Consider the following 16615-nt stretch of genomic DNA (forward strand, 5'->3'; position numbering starts at 1 on the left):
ATAATTCTTTTATAGGGGATGGTTCTGTTCGGCATCCTTGGCCTCTTCCCACTAGATGCTAGAAATACCTCCCCATTTTTGACAATCAAAAATGTTTCCAGACATTGCCAGGTAGTCTGTAGAGGGCAAAAATTGCCTCTGGTTGGGAACCTGTGATCTAGTTTATCGCTGAGTTATCCATTGTGTCCAGCCTTACACTGGTAATTATGTAGAAACTTCAGATTTGAACATTTTTGTTTTATAAAGGATCTCCTGGCATGAGGTGTTTAAGTCTCCCTAGTAAGACTGGAAACCTTTGAGAACAGGCTTCTTTCTTTCTATTGAATAGTGTTTAAATGGTGGTGAGTAGTAGAGCGTAAACATGTCAGTCTGGTTAATATAATTGTGCATATTTCCCTAAAAGTAAGATTTTACTTTATAAAGTCACACTAATCTTTTGTGTAATTAGTTACAACTAATTACAGATTCATGTAGATTTATATTAAGATTTTAGATTCATTTTGCAAATGTTCTGAAAGGATTTATTTGACTTCATGGTTTCAGATCTGTTTTTTTTCTTTTTCCTCTCAAATTTCAAGACGCAAAGTGACTTTTCTTTTGTATACCTTGCTTTCCAAATGTAAAAGCTGCTTTTTGAGTCATGAAGGAATTTGTTCCAAAGCATGTGTTCAAATTTTGGCTTGCAGTAAATTCTGTAGAGCAAACCAAACCTTTAAAAATAAAAGGATATAGAAAGGATGCATGCATATAAACCTGTCATTGGCAACTTGAGGGAACCACTGAAATAACTTTCTTTAACACATGGAACATCTGCTTCAACATCATGCAGTTTCTTGATTTCCTTTAAAATCTTTTTAAAGCATTTTGTGAAACCTTTTTTAATCGGTATTTTAACTTGTTAATTCTTTTACTGTCACTCATCATCTTCTTAAGGCTGTACTCTAATATGTTAAAAATTTACTTTTCAGTAGTAACTGATAAATGTGGTTTCCAAAAAAGCAATTTAGAAGGATTTTCAGGTCTCTTTTATCCCCAAGCAGCAGAAGCAAGCTTTAAAGTATGTAAAGATATATATGGCTTTATTTTCTGTTTAGGATGAGTTTCTAGGCCTAGTACATTAAATTTCAAGATATATAAATAACTTCAGTTTCCAAAAAGGGATCAAGAAACTTAATTCTAAAAGGGAATTCTATCATGAAAGGCTTTATGACTGTTTTAAAATTATCTTTAATTTTTAAAGCTTTATTAAATTTCAGTCTATAGTGTTTTTAATCTTTCACATGGGCTTTTATAATGTATGAGTAAATTTCCAAAACCTTGCAAATGCTGAATTTCTTTTTTCTTTAAAGGTTCTTTCTTGTGGAGAGGTTATTCATGTGAAGATCCTTGGAATTTTGGCTCTTATTGATCAGGGTGAAACAGATTGGAAAATAATTGCTATCAATGTGAATGATCCCGAAGCCTCAAAGTTTCATGGTAAGTCTGTAACTTTCCAGAAATAGAAGTAAATTAGTATGTCATTGGAATTCTTAGATTTTAAAAGGGTCTCATCTGAAATACAATGTATATATTTGGGAGTTAAATTTGTGTGCTTTGTTTTGTTATTCAGTCTCCATCCACAGAATGTAAAGGGTAGTCAGTTATGATTGTGTCTGAGTTGGGTCATAAAAAGAGAGAAAAGGATATCGGAGAACAGGTGGTACTTCAGACTAAGAAAGTGCACACTACGGGGTTCCTTTCTCCTTCCCTCCTCCCTCCCTTCCTCCCTGCCTTTCCCATCTTCCCCCCCACCCCCCCACCCCGCCTTTAAATCTCTGTTTTGTGCATTTGGGTAACAGGAAGAAAACTAAGGGATCAAAGATATAATCTGTGCAAAAATGGGGGGAAAGGTAACTGCTCTTTGACAAAATTTTGATGTCCCAGAAATAGCTTGGTATGATAAAGAGTTGACTTTCTTTGGAGTTGGACAGACCTCAATTTGAGTTCTTTGCTACTTCCTGCCTGAGGGACTTTGGGTAGATCATTTAACCCCTTTCAAATTCAGGTTTGTCACCTATAAAGGGAGAGAGTTCTACCTACTTGTGAGCTTATTGACAGTAAGAGATGATTTACTAAAAGCATCTGACTGTCATGTATCGACTGTTAAAAATATAGCCACTATTATTATTCTTTGACTCTTTCCCCCCTATTTATCTACCTTTTTTTCTCTCAGTTTCATTCTTTTTCAGGTTCCTGGTTCCCTTTAGACTTCAGTTCTTATCTGGAAAATACATCATTTCTGAATTGACTGAAACTCATTGACACTTCATGTGTTACCCTCTCTTAATTTATGTGCATTTAAAAACCTTTCCTTGTGCATGGAACAGCCAGAGATTTTATGCCATTCTTGCATGTAATTGAGAAAAGAAAGGGTCTGGTGAGGGGAAGTACAAGTAACCTCAGGGGCAATACTAAAGAAGAAAAACTACAATTAAAATATGAGACTTGAGTCCATAACCATATATATTTCTTGTCCGTCTTACTACTTTACCTGGGTTTCTTTATTGCCATATTTCTCATAGATACGTATGTGAGAAGAGGAAAATACACAGTTAACATTTTTTAATAGGTTAACTGCTGCTCAGTTGAGAACTGGTAATATAATGGTTCAACAGCACAGCCAAAACAAACCCACTAACTAATCAATTTGTGATTTGACACCCTGAAGTCATGAAACTCTGCTAAGGGATTCCCCCTTGAAACTGGAGAGGCTGAAAGCCTGAATGAAATTATTTGTTAGGTGGAATACACTCTACTTTAGCCCAGTCTTGTTGTGGATACAATTTAACTTTTTAAACTCTCCGCATATGCAAAGCATTGTACCTGTTCTAGTGCATATTACTATTCTTAATCTAAAAGGTGCTCCAGGGATTTAAATAATTTGCCCAAGTTTGCACATCCATTAAATAGTAGAACCATGATTTGAACTCATTTTTGATTATAGTGTCCATTGTCTACCTCTAGTACTGTATAAAGCAGTTCATACTTGATTATAGTAATACGGGTTTTCTAACTAGCAGGATTGAAACCAGATTACATAAGGCTAAGTACCGTACCTCCTTCTTGAATTCCCCAAGAATTAGAATGAAAATTTTTAACTCTCTTTTAACTTTAATTCTGCTTGTATCTTGAATGGAGATGACTATGCGCTTTGGCATCTTCTGAATTTTTTTAGTGTATGCTTATACAAAAAGACATGCAGAAATACTGAAATTACTTAGGTTGAGCTGACATCAGACTAGAATAATTACAAGAACTGGTTTTGAAAGAAAAAAGAACTTTTTTTCCATTCCACCAGAAGAAACACATATCCTCATAAAAAAATAGAAGAGTGCTTCTTCAAAATACATTTAAAAAATCCTAAAATTAAAAGATTAGATGAGTGTTATTGACATACTTTGCTCTGAAGTGGTATGCTTACATTTGTTTTGTATTTATTTCCTGAAGGAGTAAGGTATACAGAGGGAAAATGGGTATTACTTACTTGAAGGATATTTGTATAGTGTTCACTCTGGATAATACCTGAAGTAATAACTCTTATATATCTAGAGTTTGTAAATTAAGTTTTGTAGTTTTAGGAGTTGTGTTTTCTTCTATTACTTCTCATTCTTTTTACTGTAATGGATTCTACATATCTTTTTTGAATTTTCTTTTCTTTCTTATTTTACAATGACCCAAGGAATAGATGCAGGTACAAAGTAAAAGGCTGAAAAAACTGTAGTATAAATTTTTTAAAAAATAATGAATCATGGAATACTGGATACCCTACAGAGGAGCCTTTATTTTTAATTCAAACTCAAGTTTTGATTTGTGTTTACTATGTCTCCAAACATTATCCAATGTTCTCTCAACTATTTCAGACAAAAGAAGAGTTGTTGTTGTCCTGCTGCTTAAGCAAATGTTAATGGACAGATACCCTTTTTTTTTTTTTAAGATTTTATTTATTTGACAGAGAGAGAGAAATCACAAGTAGGCAGAGAGGCAGGCAGAGAGAGAGAGAGGGGAGGAAGCAGGCTCCCTGCGGAGCAGAGGGCCCGATCTGGGGCTTGTGGGGCTTGTGGGGCTTGATCCCAGGACCTTGGGATCATGACCTGAGCCGAAGGCAGAGGCTTTAACCAACTGAGCAACCCAGGCGCCCCTGGACAGAAACCATTCTTAAGCTTAACTTTTTTCTTTATTACTTAGCCTGGTGTTGTCTGTGTTTTCATTATAACACCTATTAAAGGGGGGTGGGCATTAGAGGGGATGAGAACGAAGAGATGCTCAGGAATTGCAGACCTTGAAAGCTTTCTAATTTGTGAAGGAATTTTTTAGAAGATCATTTTATGTGATTTAATTATACTGTTTTATAGCTTTCTCTTATAACAATTAATCTATCTTCTAAAGGCACCTAACTTATAATTCAACAGGAGCTTAAGTATTGTAAGCACATAACTTATTTTATATGATGTTACAAGTTAAAAATAGAACTTCTGCAGGGGAGGGGGGACCCTAGCATTTCTTGATTTTGAGATGAGATGAAATGCCTATTGTAACAACCTATGATCTTATTACAGTAAGATAAAAATGTATATTTGGTGTCATGATTAAATATTAACTAGCAAAAATATTAGCTAACAGATATTAAAAATTTTTGCTGTTCTGTCTCTACATCTTTGAAAATTAACAATATATAATCTTCAGTTTGGCAATATGTTTAAAAATTTTTAATGTGTCCCTTTTAAAATTAAAACAAAGGATTGTGGATGGTATTTTTAATTATAAAAATAATCATATACTTTGAAATAAAAACTCAGAAGTATAAAAGAAAGGTATATGAAATAAAAAGTAAAATTCTCCTTCCCACTTCTCATCCCCTGTCTGACTTCTCATCTCTTCCTCCCCATGTTTTTAGTTCTCCTGAGTGGTTGCTTCTCTACTCAAAGCATTGTACTTAAACCTCTCTTTCTTAATTTATGTTTTTTCCCTTTTGACTCTGGTTGCTCCTTTGAAAACCAAAGGAATTTAACTTCTTAAACATTTGAGTTTTGTTACCATATTTTTGTCTTCGATTATCTTAATAACTCTAAGCATTATACGTTAAGCTCTATTTATTGCTTCATTAATTTTGAACAGTAACATGTGGTTGCTGTATAGAACTAGGGCATTGAGGTTTCTGTGTTATTTCTTTCTTTTTTACAGACCAGCTTCTCTGAACTGTATGTTAGCTCTGTATGTCTAAATTTATAATGTTTAAATTCTGTTCTTTAACTGTTTTTTTATGTTTGACATCTTGAATCTGAAAATTGAAAAATAACAACTAGCATTTACAGTTTTTATGTGAATATTAGTTACCTCCTTTCTCATACTTCTTATTGAAAGACTAGTTATGGGGCGCCTGGGTGGCTCAGTGGGTTAAGCCGCTGCCTTCGGCTTAGGTCGTGATCTCAGAGTCCTGAGATCGAGTCCCACATCGGGCTCCCTGCTCAGCGGGGAGCCTGCTTCCCTCTCTCTCTCTCTCTGCCTGCCTCTCCATCTACTTGTGATTTCTCTCTGTCAAATAAATAAATAAAATCTTTAAAAAAAAAAAAAAATGAAAGAAAGACTAGTTATGGACATGAGAGAACAGCTTGCCACACAGCGATCATCACAAGGCTCTTTCAACTGCCCTGGCTTAATAGTTCTGTTTTTTCTTAGATTCTTTCATATCCTCTTTTTTTGTTTTCCATTTTTATTGTTGGCCAGTATACATTTCCCAGAATTCTTTAAAGAAAATGCATGGAAGATTGATTCTGAGTCCATACATGTTAGAAATGTCTTTTTTGGTCACTTTCTTCTTAAATAACTTTGATATATAATGCTGTAACTTTAAATATAAATTAGTATATATGAATTGATATTTTTAATCACAAAGGAGTAAATGATTGTAAGACTGTTTAAATATTTGTTGTCTGTATACTTCTTGGCATTTTTATTAGATGGATCAACAGGAGAGATTAAAACCATGTAGGAAAGAGTAACTATCTGGAATTTTTTAAATTCTTTAGTTTTCTGAGGATTTGTGTAATGCAGAAATTGATAGAGAATTTTTTAATTACCTTTTACACACTTTCATTGTTACTTAGACAATTATAAAAACAAATCCTTATTAATTTTCACTACTTTAAGAAAAAGAAGCTGTTTTTGACATGATCAGTGCCTATTTTTTCTTTTTTGAAAACAGAGAAGTCTGTTTTAATTCATAGATAGTATGTCCTTCCACATTTTCATATATATTTTAAAAATTAATTTATTTTTTGCTTTATTAATTTGTTGAATTATGATTCTGCCAGGACGTTTTAGGGTGGTTTTATTATGAAGGAACTTTTTTGATCCAAATGAATGTATGTACAAACTTTGGTAGACTATAATAGCCTCTTCTAATATTTATAGTTTTTAATTTTGACGTGACTAATTTGAAACTAGCCATTGCATCAGAGAACGTATTTTAATTAGAAAGAAGCTGTGGTTGCTGGCTATAGTTCAGTAACTTTAATCTTATTATTTGAATCTTCCAAGTTTTGCCTTCTGAAACTGGAGTAGCCACTGTGAAAATCTAAAAATAGTCTAAATAACATTTAAAAAACAAATTCTTGGGGCGCCTGGGTGGCTCAGTGGGTTAAGCCGCTGCCTTCGGCTCAGGTCATGATCTCAGAGTCCTGGGATCGAGTCCCGCATCGGGCTCTCTGCTGAGCAGAGAGCCTGCTTTCCTCTCTCTCTCTGCCTGCCTCTCCATCCACTTGTGATTTCTCTCTGTCAAATAAATAAATAAAATCTTTAAAAAAAAAAAAAATTCTTTGTACTCCCTAATAGAAAATTGCTCACTTTGGCTAGCTCATTAAAACCTGAAGAGCACTAAGACCATTTAATACACTGTAATTAGGTTCCAGGCTCTAATGCTCATAATGGTACCTTAATGGCCTGAAAGAGTTAAAAAGACTCCCAGGGCTCCTAAATTGTTACTAGAGAATGCCTTGGCCATTAGAGATAATAGCGCTTGGTTATGAAATAAACAAGTTCAGAGCTTTTTAAAAAGATTGAAAAGCTAGGGCATGTGTAATTTCTCTTTTGGTTAAATTAACCACCTTCTGTAATGTAGAGCTTCACATATTCTCCAAACAGATGTTTGAGCCTCTTCAGACCTGCCAGTGATGCCTGAGGACCTTATGTCAGGTGAAGTAACGTATTAGGAATTAATATAGGCCCAGAAACCACTTCAACTTTCAGAGTGTTAAGTGAAAACTATTGTTAGTTTTCCTCTTTAATTAAATGTTGCTCGTGCAGTGATATTGCAGTTTTATAAAATGAAAAATTAGAAAAAAAATTGAAATCAGAACAACTATGTTGATATAGATACATTCTGGAATTAATAAACTGCATGAGTGAAAAAGGGATTATTTAAAATGAGGCAGTTGAAAAATTTTCAAAGGCAGGCATCATACTTGTCTTAGAATTATCATAATGTTTATGTATTTGATATACATACAGTTTCAGCTTACATGTAGAAAAATTTAAAAGTCAGGGCGCCTGGGTGGCTCAGTTGGTTAAGCAACTGCCTTTGGCTCAAGTCATGATCCCGGAGTCCCGGAATCGAGTCCCGCATTGGGCTCCCTGCTCAGCAAGGAGTCTGCTTCTCCCTCTGACCTCCCCTCTCATGCTCTCTTTCTCTCTGTCAAATAAATAAATAAAATCTTTTAAAAAAAGAAAAATTTTAAAGTCAAATAAAACTACGTAGTTCCCTTATGTCTTTCAAGACAGTAATAAACGTGAAAACCAAATCTGTTTGGCTCAAATTTTCATTTTCTAAATGAACATCTAGTGTCCCTGCAATTATTATTTTAAAAATAAGCAAATTAACATGGTGTTTGATTTCATTACTTTCTAAAACACAATTTAATACTGTTATTAGGGGAGAAATAGAGAATAGCATAGAACTCTTAAAGGAGAATATTTGTGCTAACCTTTATAACCAGAAAGAATAGAGTTCAGTTTGCTTTTCTGTGCATGTACTCTTTGGCACAAAAGAGAACTAGCATGTCACCGTTGTCATCCCCAAAACTCTAATATTTCTGCAACAATTCCTGCATGTTTAGTAACTATGCTAAGTTCTTCTGTGGACTATCTGTCTGATGTTTACACAAACTCAAGCAAAATGTGATAGTGTCCCCCCCCCCCACTTTGTTTTTCAGAGTAAGAAACTGAGGCACTGCTGTGGGGTTAGGGGTGGTTTGTAACTTGTCTAATGTCATACAGGGAGCCACTGGAAACCATTTGGTTTCCAGAGCCCATGCTCTTCACTGCATCTCACCACCCCTCTGAAAACTAGTGGAGTAATTAGATGTATCCCTAGCCTTGGACAGTGTTGCTTTCTGGGAGTACTGACCATTGGCTCTTAAATAATTTTGGCATCAGTGGGATACTTGTGATTAGAGGTCCCGGGAAAAAGATGGCTTTTTTTGATCTTCATTCCTCGGATTTCATTAATTGGCATACCTTAATAGGCATGGGTATATAAGGATGGGGTTGGGAGGGGGCAGTTTGAGGAACGGGGATGAATTGAGTGAAATGTACTATAATTAAGAATAGAATTAAATTACTGGGAACCTCTTACTTCTTTTTGAAATCTTGATGTCTTCCATTGCTTTTTAAGTTTCAGTCATATTCCTGTGATGTGTTGAAAGAGTAGGGGAGGCCTAAATTCTAAAATCCTCTCTTGTGTAAGTTACTGACCTTGGAAACATCATAAACTCCTGGAAGCTTTAGTTTCTTCATCTCTAAAAGTGCAGGATTGATTCTCTAATGGGAAAAACCCTAGGGATCATTTACCAATCTCTAAATTTTGGTTGGTCTAGGAAATATTTTTAATTCATTATTTTCAGCCTCTTTTAAAGTAGAAACACCTAAATAATCTTCAAAGATAATGCTGAAGGAAACAGTTTAAATTAAAGGATTGCGAGGTAGATCTCTTCGGGACATTGACACTTTTTTTTTTTGGAAATATTTTATTTGTTTATTTGAAAGAGAGCACATGCCAAGCAGGGGGCAGAGCAGTGGGAGAAGGAGAGGCAGACTGTGCACTGAGCAGGGAGCTTCAACTCCGGGACCCTGAGATCAGGACCTCAGCTGAAGGCAGACACTTAACCCACTGAGCCACCCAGGTGCCTGGCAAATCTTACGCTCAGGTAACTTTTAGATGATGGAGCTGGAACTTAATTGGAGGGCTTTGCAACCCAAAACCTGAATATTTAGCCACTTTGCTATATGCTTCAAATTAAAATTAGATTAGAAAAAATTTGAATTTCTGCTATGTACAAGAAATAGTTTTTATTTTACTGATCATACAAAGTTTCTTGTGAAATGGCAATGAATATTTATATTTTCGGGAAAAAGATCTACCAGCTCTTTTCCAGGAGGTTTTTCTGATACAGTACAAATAGGCCTCTGTGTAGAATTACCTTGTTTGGTATGACTTTTTTTGATGTATGTTAATTTCCATTATTTTTCTTGATATTCTATATATTCTAGTACAGGTGTTGATAAGAGTAGAATTGGTAGAAAAGGGTAACGGAGAAGAAAAAGTCAACAAAACGAGGGTTGCTGCCTCAGTCTGTGCTATGAAGCCTGGATGCATAGAGCAGTGTGAAAAAAAAGTCTGAATCAGAGATCTGAGTCAGATCTAACAGAAACTATTCAGACTATTAATTCACTGAGCTCTAGCTCAGTTTGTGATAGTTAGTAGTAGATAGTAGTTAGAGGCTAGAGTTTCTAGCCTCTGTTTGTGATGCAGAAAATACAGTACGTGTTATGGAATGGAACTGTTGTTTCTTGTGAATGTTTCTAAGAAATCATTAGAAACATATGTTCTTGCTTCCCACGGATTTTGTTTAGAGGCCACTTGTGCACATGCTAAGCTCTGTGAGTGCAGCAGCTCTGGAATTAGAAGGAGAGCTCTGTGCATTTGCATCATTTCCTTTGGTAAAGTCTCATAGAATTGGAAACTCTTTTTCCTTTCTTTCTTTCTTCCTCTCTTTTTTTTTTAAATCCTCCCTGGACAAAATTTCAAGCATGTGACCATTTCCTAATGTTTTTTCTCTTTTAAATAATGTGAACAAAGATATGGCATTACATTTATGTTACTGATTTTTATCTAAAAATAAAAACAAAAAAATCCTCAGCTGATTATATGCTTCCTTCCCTTCATGGTTTGGTTTGGTGGAAATAAACCAGATAAAACCAGCGTTTTAATTTTTTTTTCTCTAGATTTTCTTCATGGAAGTACAGGTGATTCTTAGTTTGGGGATGTGGATAGGAAGTAAGAAATGTGCATCTGTATGTGTAATTTGATAAAGCTCCTTGGGTGATCTTCTAGATTTATCCAAGTAGAGAATCATTCTATTAGCTGATCCTCTGCTGGTTGGATATTCAGGTCTTGAAATCTAGAATAATTGATAGTAGATTTGATATACATTTAAGTAGGAGATGTAATCACCTAATCAAATTTGGGGCTATCCCTCCCTTGCCACACACACCTACAGCTGTTACCCTAGATTTAAAGCTATTGAGGTTGTTACTCTGTCCTTTGAGATCCTGAGCAGATTTGTAACCCCAGTTTCCTGATTTGTATGAAGGACATAAGTAATACCTAATCTACAAATTTTGAAACTTCAATGACAAACTATTACCAAGCATTTAAAAAATTTGTTTTGCCAATCTGATAGATGAAAAATGGTATCTTCATTTAACTTTGCATTATTCTACTTAGTGCTGGGATAGAAGTCTTTTTCATTTATTTATTAGCTATTATTTGTATCTTCCTTTCTGTGAATTGCCTATGCATATTGCTCACCATTTTTCTGTTTTCGTTTTTTCTAATTTTTATATTTTTTAATTAACATTTAATGTATTATTAGACCCAGGGGCACAGGTCTGTGAATCGCCAGGTATACACAGTTCACAGCACTCACCATAGCACATACCTTCCCCAATATCCATAACCCTACCACTTTCCCTACTCTCTTCCCCCCGGCAACTCTCAGTTTGTTTTATGAGATTAAGAGTCTCTTAGGGTTTGTTTCCCTACTGATCCCATCTTGTTTCATTTATTCCTTTCCTACCCCATAAGCCCGCCACGTTGCCTTTAAACTTTCTCAGGTCATATGATAATTGTCTTTCTCTGATTGACTTATTTCACTAATCATAATACCCTCTAGTTCCATCCACATGGTCACAAATGGCAAGATTTCATTTCTTTTGATGGCTGCATAGTATTCCATTGTGTGTGTGTGTGTATGTGTGTGTATATACACACACATATATATATATATATACACACACACACATACACACACACCACATCTTCTTTATCCATTCATCTTTAATGGACATCTAGGTTCTTTTCAAAGTTTGGCTATTATAGACATTGCTGCTATAAATATTTGGGTGCATGTGCCCCTTTGGATCACTGCATTTGTATCTTTAGGGTAAGTACCCAGTAGTGCAACTGCTGGGTCATAGGATAGCTCCATTTTCAACTTTTTGAGGAACCTCCATGCTGTTTTCCAGAGTGGCTGCACTAGCTTGCATTCCCACCAACAGTGTAGGAGGGTTCCCCTTTCTCCACATCCTCACCAGCATCTGTCATTTCCTGACTTGTTGATTTTAGCCATTCTGACTGGTGTGAGGTGGTATCTCACTGTGATTTTGATTTGTATTTCTCTGATGCCAAGAGATGTGGAGCACTTTTTCATGTGTCCGTTGGCCATCTGGATGTCTTCTTTGCAGAAATGTCGGTTCATGTCCTCTGCCCATTTCATGATTGGATTATTTGTTCTTTGGGTGTTGAGTTTGATAAGTTCTTTATAGATTTTGGATACTAGCCCTTTTTCTGATACGTCGTTTGGCAATATCTTCTCCCATTCTGTCAGTTGTCTTTTGGTTTTGTTAACTGTTTCCTTTGCTGTGCAAAAGCTTTTGATCTTGATGAAGTCCCAGTAGTTCATTGCCCTTGCTTCCCTTGCCTTTGACGATGTTCCTAGGAAGAAGCCGCTGCGGCTGAGGTCGAAGAGGTTGCTGCCTGTGTTCTCCTCAAGGATTTTAGTGGATACCTTTCTCACATGGAGGTCCTTTATCTATTTGGAGTCTATTTTCGTGTGTGGTGTAAGGAAATGGTCCAGTTTCATTTTTCTGCATGTGGCTGTTCAGTTTTCCCAACACCATTTGTTGAAGACGCTGTCTTTTTTCCATTGGACATTCTTTCCTGCTTTATCGAAGATTAGTTGACCATAGAGTTGAGGGTCCATTTCTGGACTCTCTGTTCTGTTCCATTGATCTATGTGTCTGTTTTTATGCCTGAACCATACTGTCTTGATAATGACAGCTTTGTAATAAGCTTGAAATCTGAAATTGTAATGCCACCGACTTTGGCTTTCTTTTTCAACATTCTTCTGGCTATTCAAGGTCTTTTCTGGTTCCACATAGATTTTAGGATTATTTGTTCCATTTCCTTGAAAAAATTCATGCTATTTTGATAGGGATTGCATTAAACGTGTAGATTGCTTTAGGTAGCATAGACATTTTCACAGTATTTGTTCTTCCAATCCATGAGCATGGAACGCTTTTCTATTTCTTTGTGTCTTCCTCCATTTTTTTCATGAGTACTTTCTATTTTTCTGAATACAGATTCTTTGCCTTTTTGGTTAGGTTTATTCCTAGGTATCTTATGGTTTTGGGTGCAATTATAAATGGGATTGACTCCTTAACTTCTCTTTCTTCTGTCTTATTGTTGGTGTATAGAAATGCAGCTGATATCTGTGCATTGATTTTATATCCTGACACTACTGAATTCCTGGACAAGTTCTAGCAGATTTGGAGTGGAGTCTTTTGGGTTTTCCACATAATGTATCATATCATCTGCAAAGAGTGAGAGTTTGACTTCGTCTTTGCCGATTTGGATGCCTTTAATTTCTTTTTGTTGTCTGATTCCTGAGGCTAGGACTTGTAGTACTAGGTTGAATAGCAGTGGTGATAATGGACATCCCTGCCATGTTCCTGACCTTAGCGGAAAAGTTCTTAGTTTTTCCCCATTGAGAATGATATTCACTGTCGTTTTTCATAGATGGCTTTGATGATACTGAGGTATGTATCCTCTATCCCTACACTTTGAAGAGTTTTGATCAAGAAAGGATGCTGTACTTTGTCAAATGCATTTTCAGCATCTGTTGAGAGTGTCATGTGGTTCTTGTTCTTTCTTTTATTAATGTATTGTATCACCTTGATTGATTTGTGGATGTAGAACCAACCTTGCAGCCCAGGAATAAATCCCACTTGGTCATGGTGAATAACTCTTTTAATGTACTGTTGGATCCTGTTGGCTAGTATTTTGGTGCTCACCATTTTTCTACTGAGATGATATATTCTATTGATATATGGAAATTCCTTGGATATTTTGGTAGTTAATTCTTTATCATTTAGGCTGCAAATATTTTCTCCCCATCTTCAGAGAAACTGTGGCCTTTTGGCTTCTAGAGATTTCAATTTTGATATATTCTTTTGGCCATCATTTTTATACATGACTTCAACATTTTGTTTCTTAAGGATTTCTTACATAGTCAAAAAGATGTTTTTCTTTTTGTTTCCTCTTTGTTCTTTTATATATTTTTTTAACAATTGGATCTTTAGTCTATGTGGAATTTTATTTTTTCCATATGTATGATTTTTTCAACACCACTTACCAGAAAAATCTGTTTTCTTCCCACTGTTTTGAAATGTCTCCTTTATCATATATTGCATTCTTATTTATACCAAGAGTCTGTTTCTGGATTCTGTTTAGTGTCAGTGATCTATTCCTGAGCCAGTGCCATATTATTTAATTACTATAGCCTCATAATAAAACATTTGCAAGACAAATCTTTCTCTTTTAGTTTTACTTTTTCAGACTTGTCTTGGTTTTTCTTGTGCTTTACTCTGTGCAAATTTGGGGATCAAATTGTCAAGGATTTATGCTATCATTAATAAATGTTTGCATCAATGAATATATTTATATATTTTGTCATTTATTGAGGAGTTCTATTATTTCTTTTAGTAAAGTACTTGTAGATTATTGTGAAGATCTTGTTACATTTTATGTTAGATTTGTGTCTAGGTATTTAGCAGTAATTTTTCCAGTACAAGGCTTGTTATAATGCCTGGCATGTTATAGGTGCTCAATAGATTTTTTAAAATTGATGAATAAGTGAATATGCATGTAGTTATTGATAAATAGATAGATGAGTGTATTAAGCAAAATCTGAAAATAATAAATCCAAAATGGGCGAATTTTCACTTATTTTAAAGGAGAAGATATTTATACTTAAAATTCTGACTTTTCTTTTTTGGCACTGTCATTACTTTATTGATGCTGATGCCTATAATTTGCAAATTTTGAGGGACCATTACGCTGAATTGCATCTATCTCTCAAACACAAATTGATTTGTGAAATTTGGGAAACCAGAAGAAACACACACACGCACACACAATTTTTTACATTTACCCCCATATTTGCCATGTCCATACCTATATATTTTGTTAAGAAAATGAAAAGAAGCTGAAGATCTGTAGTTTCCATTTGTTGTCATTTATCTTCAACATGAAGAGTTCAGCATTTTTTTGTAGCGCAGTTCTGCTGGTGATGAATTCTCTCCATTTCATTGATCTGATACTGTTTTTTCTTGCCTTTGTTTTGAAAGTATAATTTCAATGGATATAGAATTTTGAGTTAAAGAGATTTTTGTAAAGGTGTTCCATTTTCTTTTATTCTCCACTGTTTCTGATAATAAATCAACAGTTAATGTATTATTATCCAGTATATAATGTTTTCCTCAGACTATTTTTTATGATTTTCTCTATTTTTAGATTTCAGCAGTTTTTCTGTGATACGCTAAGCTGTCCTTTCCATTATATTTATCCTGCTTAGGATATATGAACTTTGCAGATCTTCATGTTCATGTTTTTACCACATTTGGGTAAAATCCAAATTACTTACTGTAATCTTTTTTACCCATTCTCTCACCTTCATTCTGAGACTCCTAATACACATATTTTAGACCACTTTCTATTGTCTCACTGGTTCCTAAAGCTCTCTTTATGTCTTTACGGTCTTTACTCCTTACTCTTCTTCAGACAGGATAATTTTGATTGTTTTTGTCTTCTACTTCTGTGGTTTTTTTTTTTTTTTTGGTCAAGTCCAAGTTCTGCTATTAAGCCCATCTGATTTTTCTTTTCATATACTCCCTCATATGGTTCTTTTTTCTGATAGTTGTATAATTTTTCCTCCTTAACTAAAATTTCCACATGTTCAATCCTTCATAATCATATTTTTTTTTAATATCCTTGACTGTGTTAGTAATAAGTACTTTAAAATCCTCATTTGCATGGGTCATCTCAGGATTGGTTTCTTTTGGCTGTTTTTTTTCTTTTGATTAAGAGTCCCAGAAATATTCTAGTATGTGCAATAAATTTTATGGTCCTCTTGCTTTTACCTTACCGGTATTTTTGTTCCATATTGAGTCTCCATGGTGCTTATCTTGTTTTTGAGTATTTTTGGCTTTCTGTTTTTAAGTTTTCTATCTCAGTATAGGTAAACCTGAGGGAGTTTGTTGAAACATGAATTCACTGCCTCATTTTTGTCAGAGGTTTCTGTTTTCTATAAAGGGAAGTGCTTCAGATAGTAGGGCATTGCTTTTAATTGATAGATGATGTGTTTAGTGTACTTGAACTGACTGAGTCTCACTTTAGAAATAAAGAAATTTTATTTATATATTTTCCTGTCTGTTCCAGATGTTTTAAAAAATGGTTGTTTAGATTTAACTTAAACATGGTAGAAATGAAAAAACTTTACAAGAACTAAACTGCAGTAATACTAGAAATAAAGGTAAATGTGTTCATCATTAAATAAGAAATTACAAATTCTTTTTTTTTTTTTTTGAAGAGTTTATTTATTTATTTGACAGACAGAGATCACAAGTAGGCAGAGAGGCAGGCAGAGAGAGAGGAGGAAGCAGGCTTCCCGCTGAGCAGAGAGCCTGATGCGAGGCTCGATCCCAGGACCCTGGGATCATGACCTGAGCCGAAGGCAGAGGCTTAACCCACTGAGCCACCCAGGCGCCCAAATTACAAATTCATTTGAGGCCTGAACTTTACCATAAGAAAAAGTATGTCTGTAGAAAAATGTTATGATTAAGTGTGCATGTGTTTATGTGTTGTGTGTATGTCCAGATGCCTTTCCTAATATTTTTATTGCTTGTTTACAGTGCTTATATCAATGCCTATCTTCAATTTCTTAGTAGTCATACACATTAAACATCAAATAACTGTCAGTATTAATGAAAATTTGTTCAGTAATTTTCTTAATTATTAGTTCATATTTATTTATTTTTGAGCATGTAAGACTCTAGGTCTGCCTGTGAATATAACTGTGTCTAACATTACATGGAAAAGGCTTTAGGGGATTGGAAGAATTATAATTCTTTTTTTTTTTTTTTAAGATTTTATTATTTATTTGACAGAGGGAGATCACAAGTA

General features: G+C 34.8%; 1 protein-coding gene across 1 annotated transcript in view; it reads left to right on the forward strand.

The window, feature by feature from the left end:
* The window catches only part of PPA2 (inorganic pyrophosphatase 2), an 87347-nt gene that overhangs the window by 35201 nt on the left and 35531 nt on the right, over positions 1–16615 (forward strand). The window contains exon 7 of the mRNA XM_082729193.1: positions 1350–1476. Coding sequence (XP_082585319.1) covers positions 1350–1476 — 127 coding nt within the window. The remainder of the gene's footprint in view (positions 1–1349; positions 1477–16615) is intronic.

This window comes from Mustela nivalis (genome assembly GCF_964662115.1).
Source record: "Mustela nivalis genome assembly, chromosome: 4".
Classification (NCBI taxonomy): Eukaryota; Metazoa; Chordata; class Mammalia; order Carnivora; family Mustelidae; genus Mustela; species Mustela nivalis.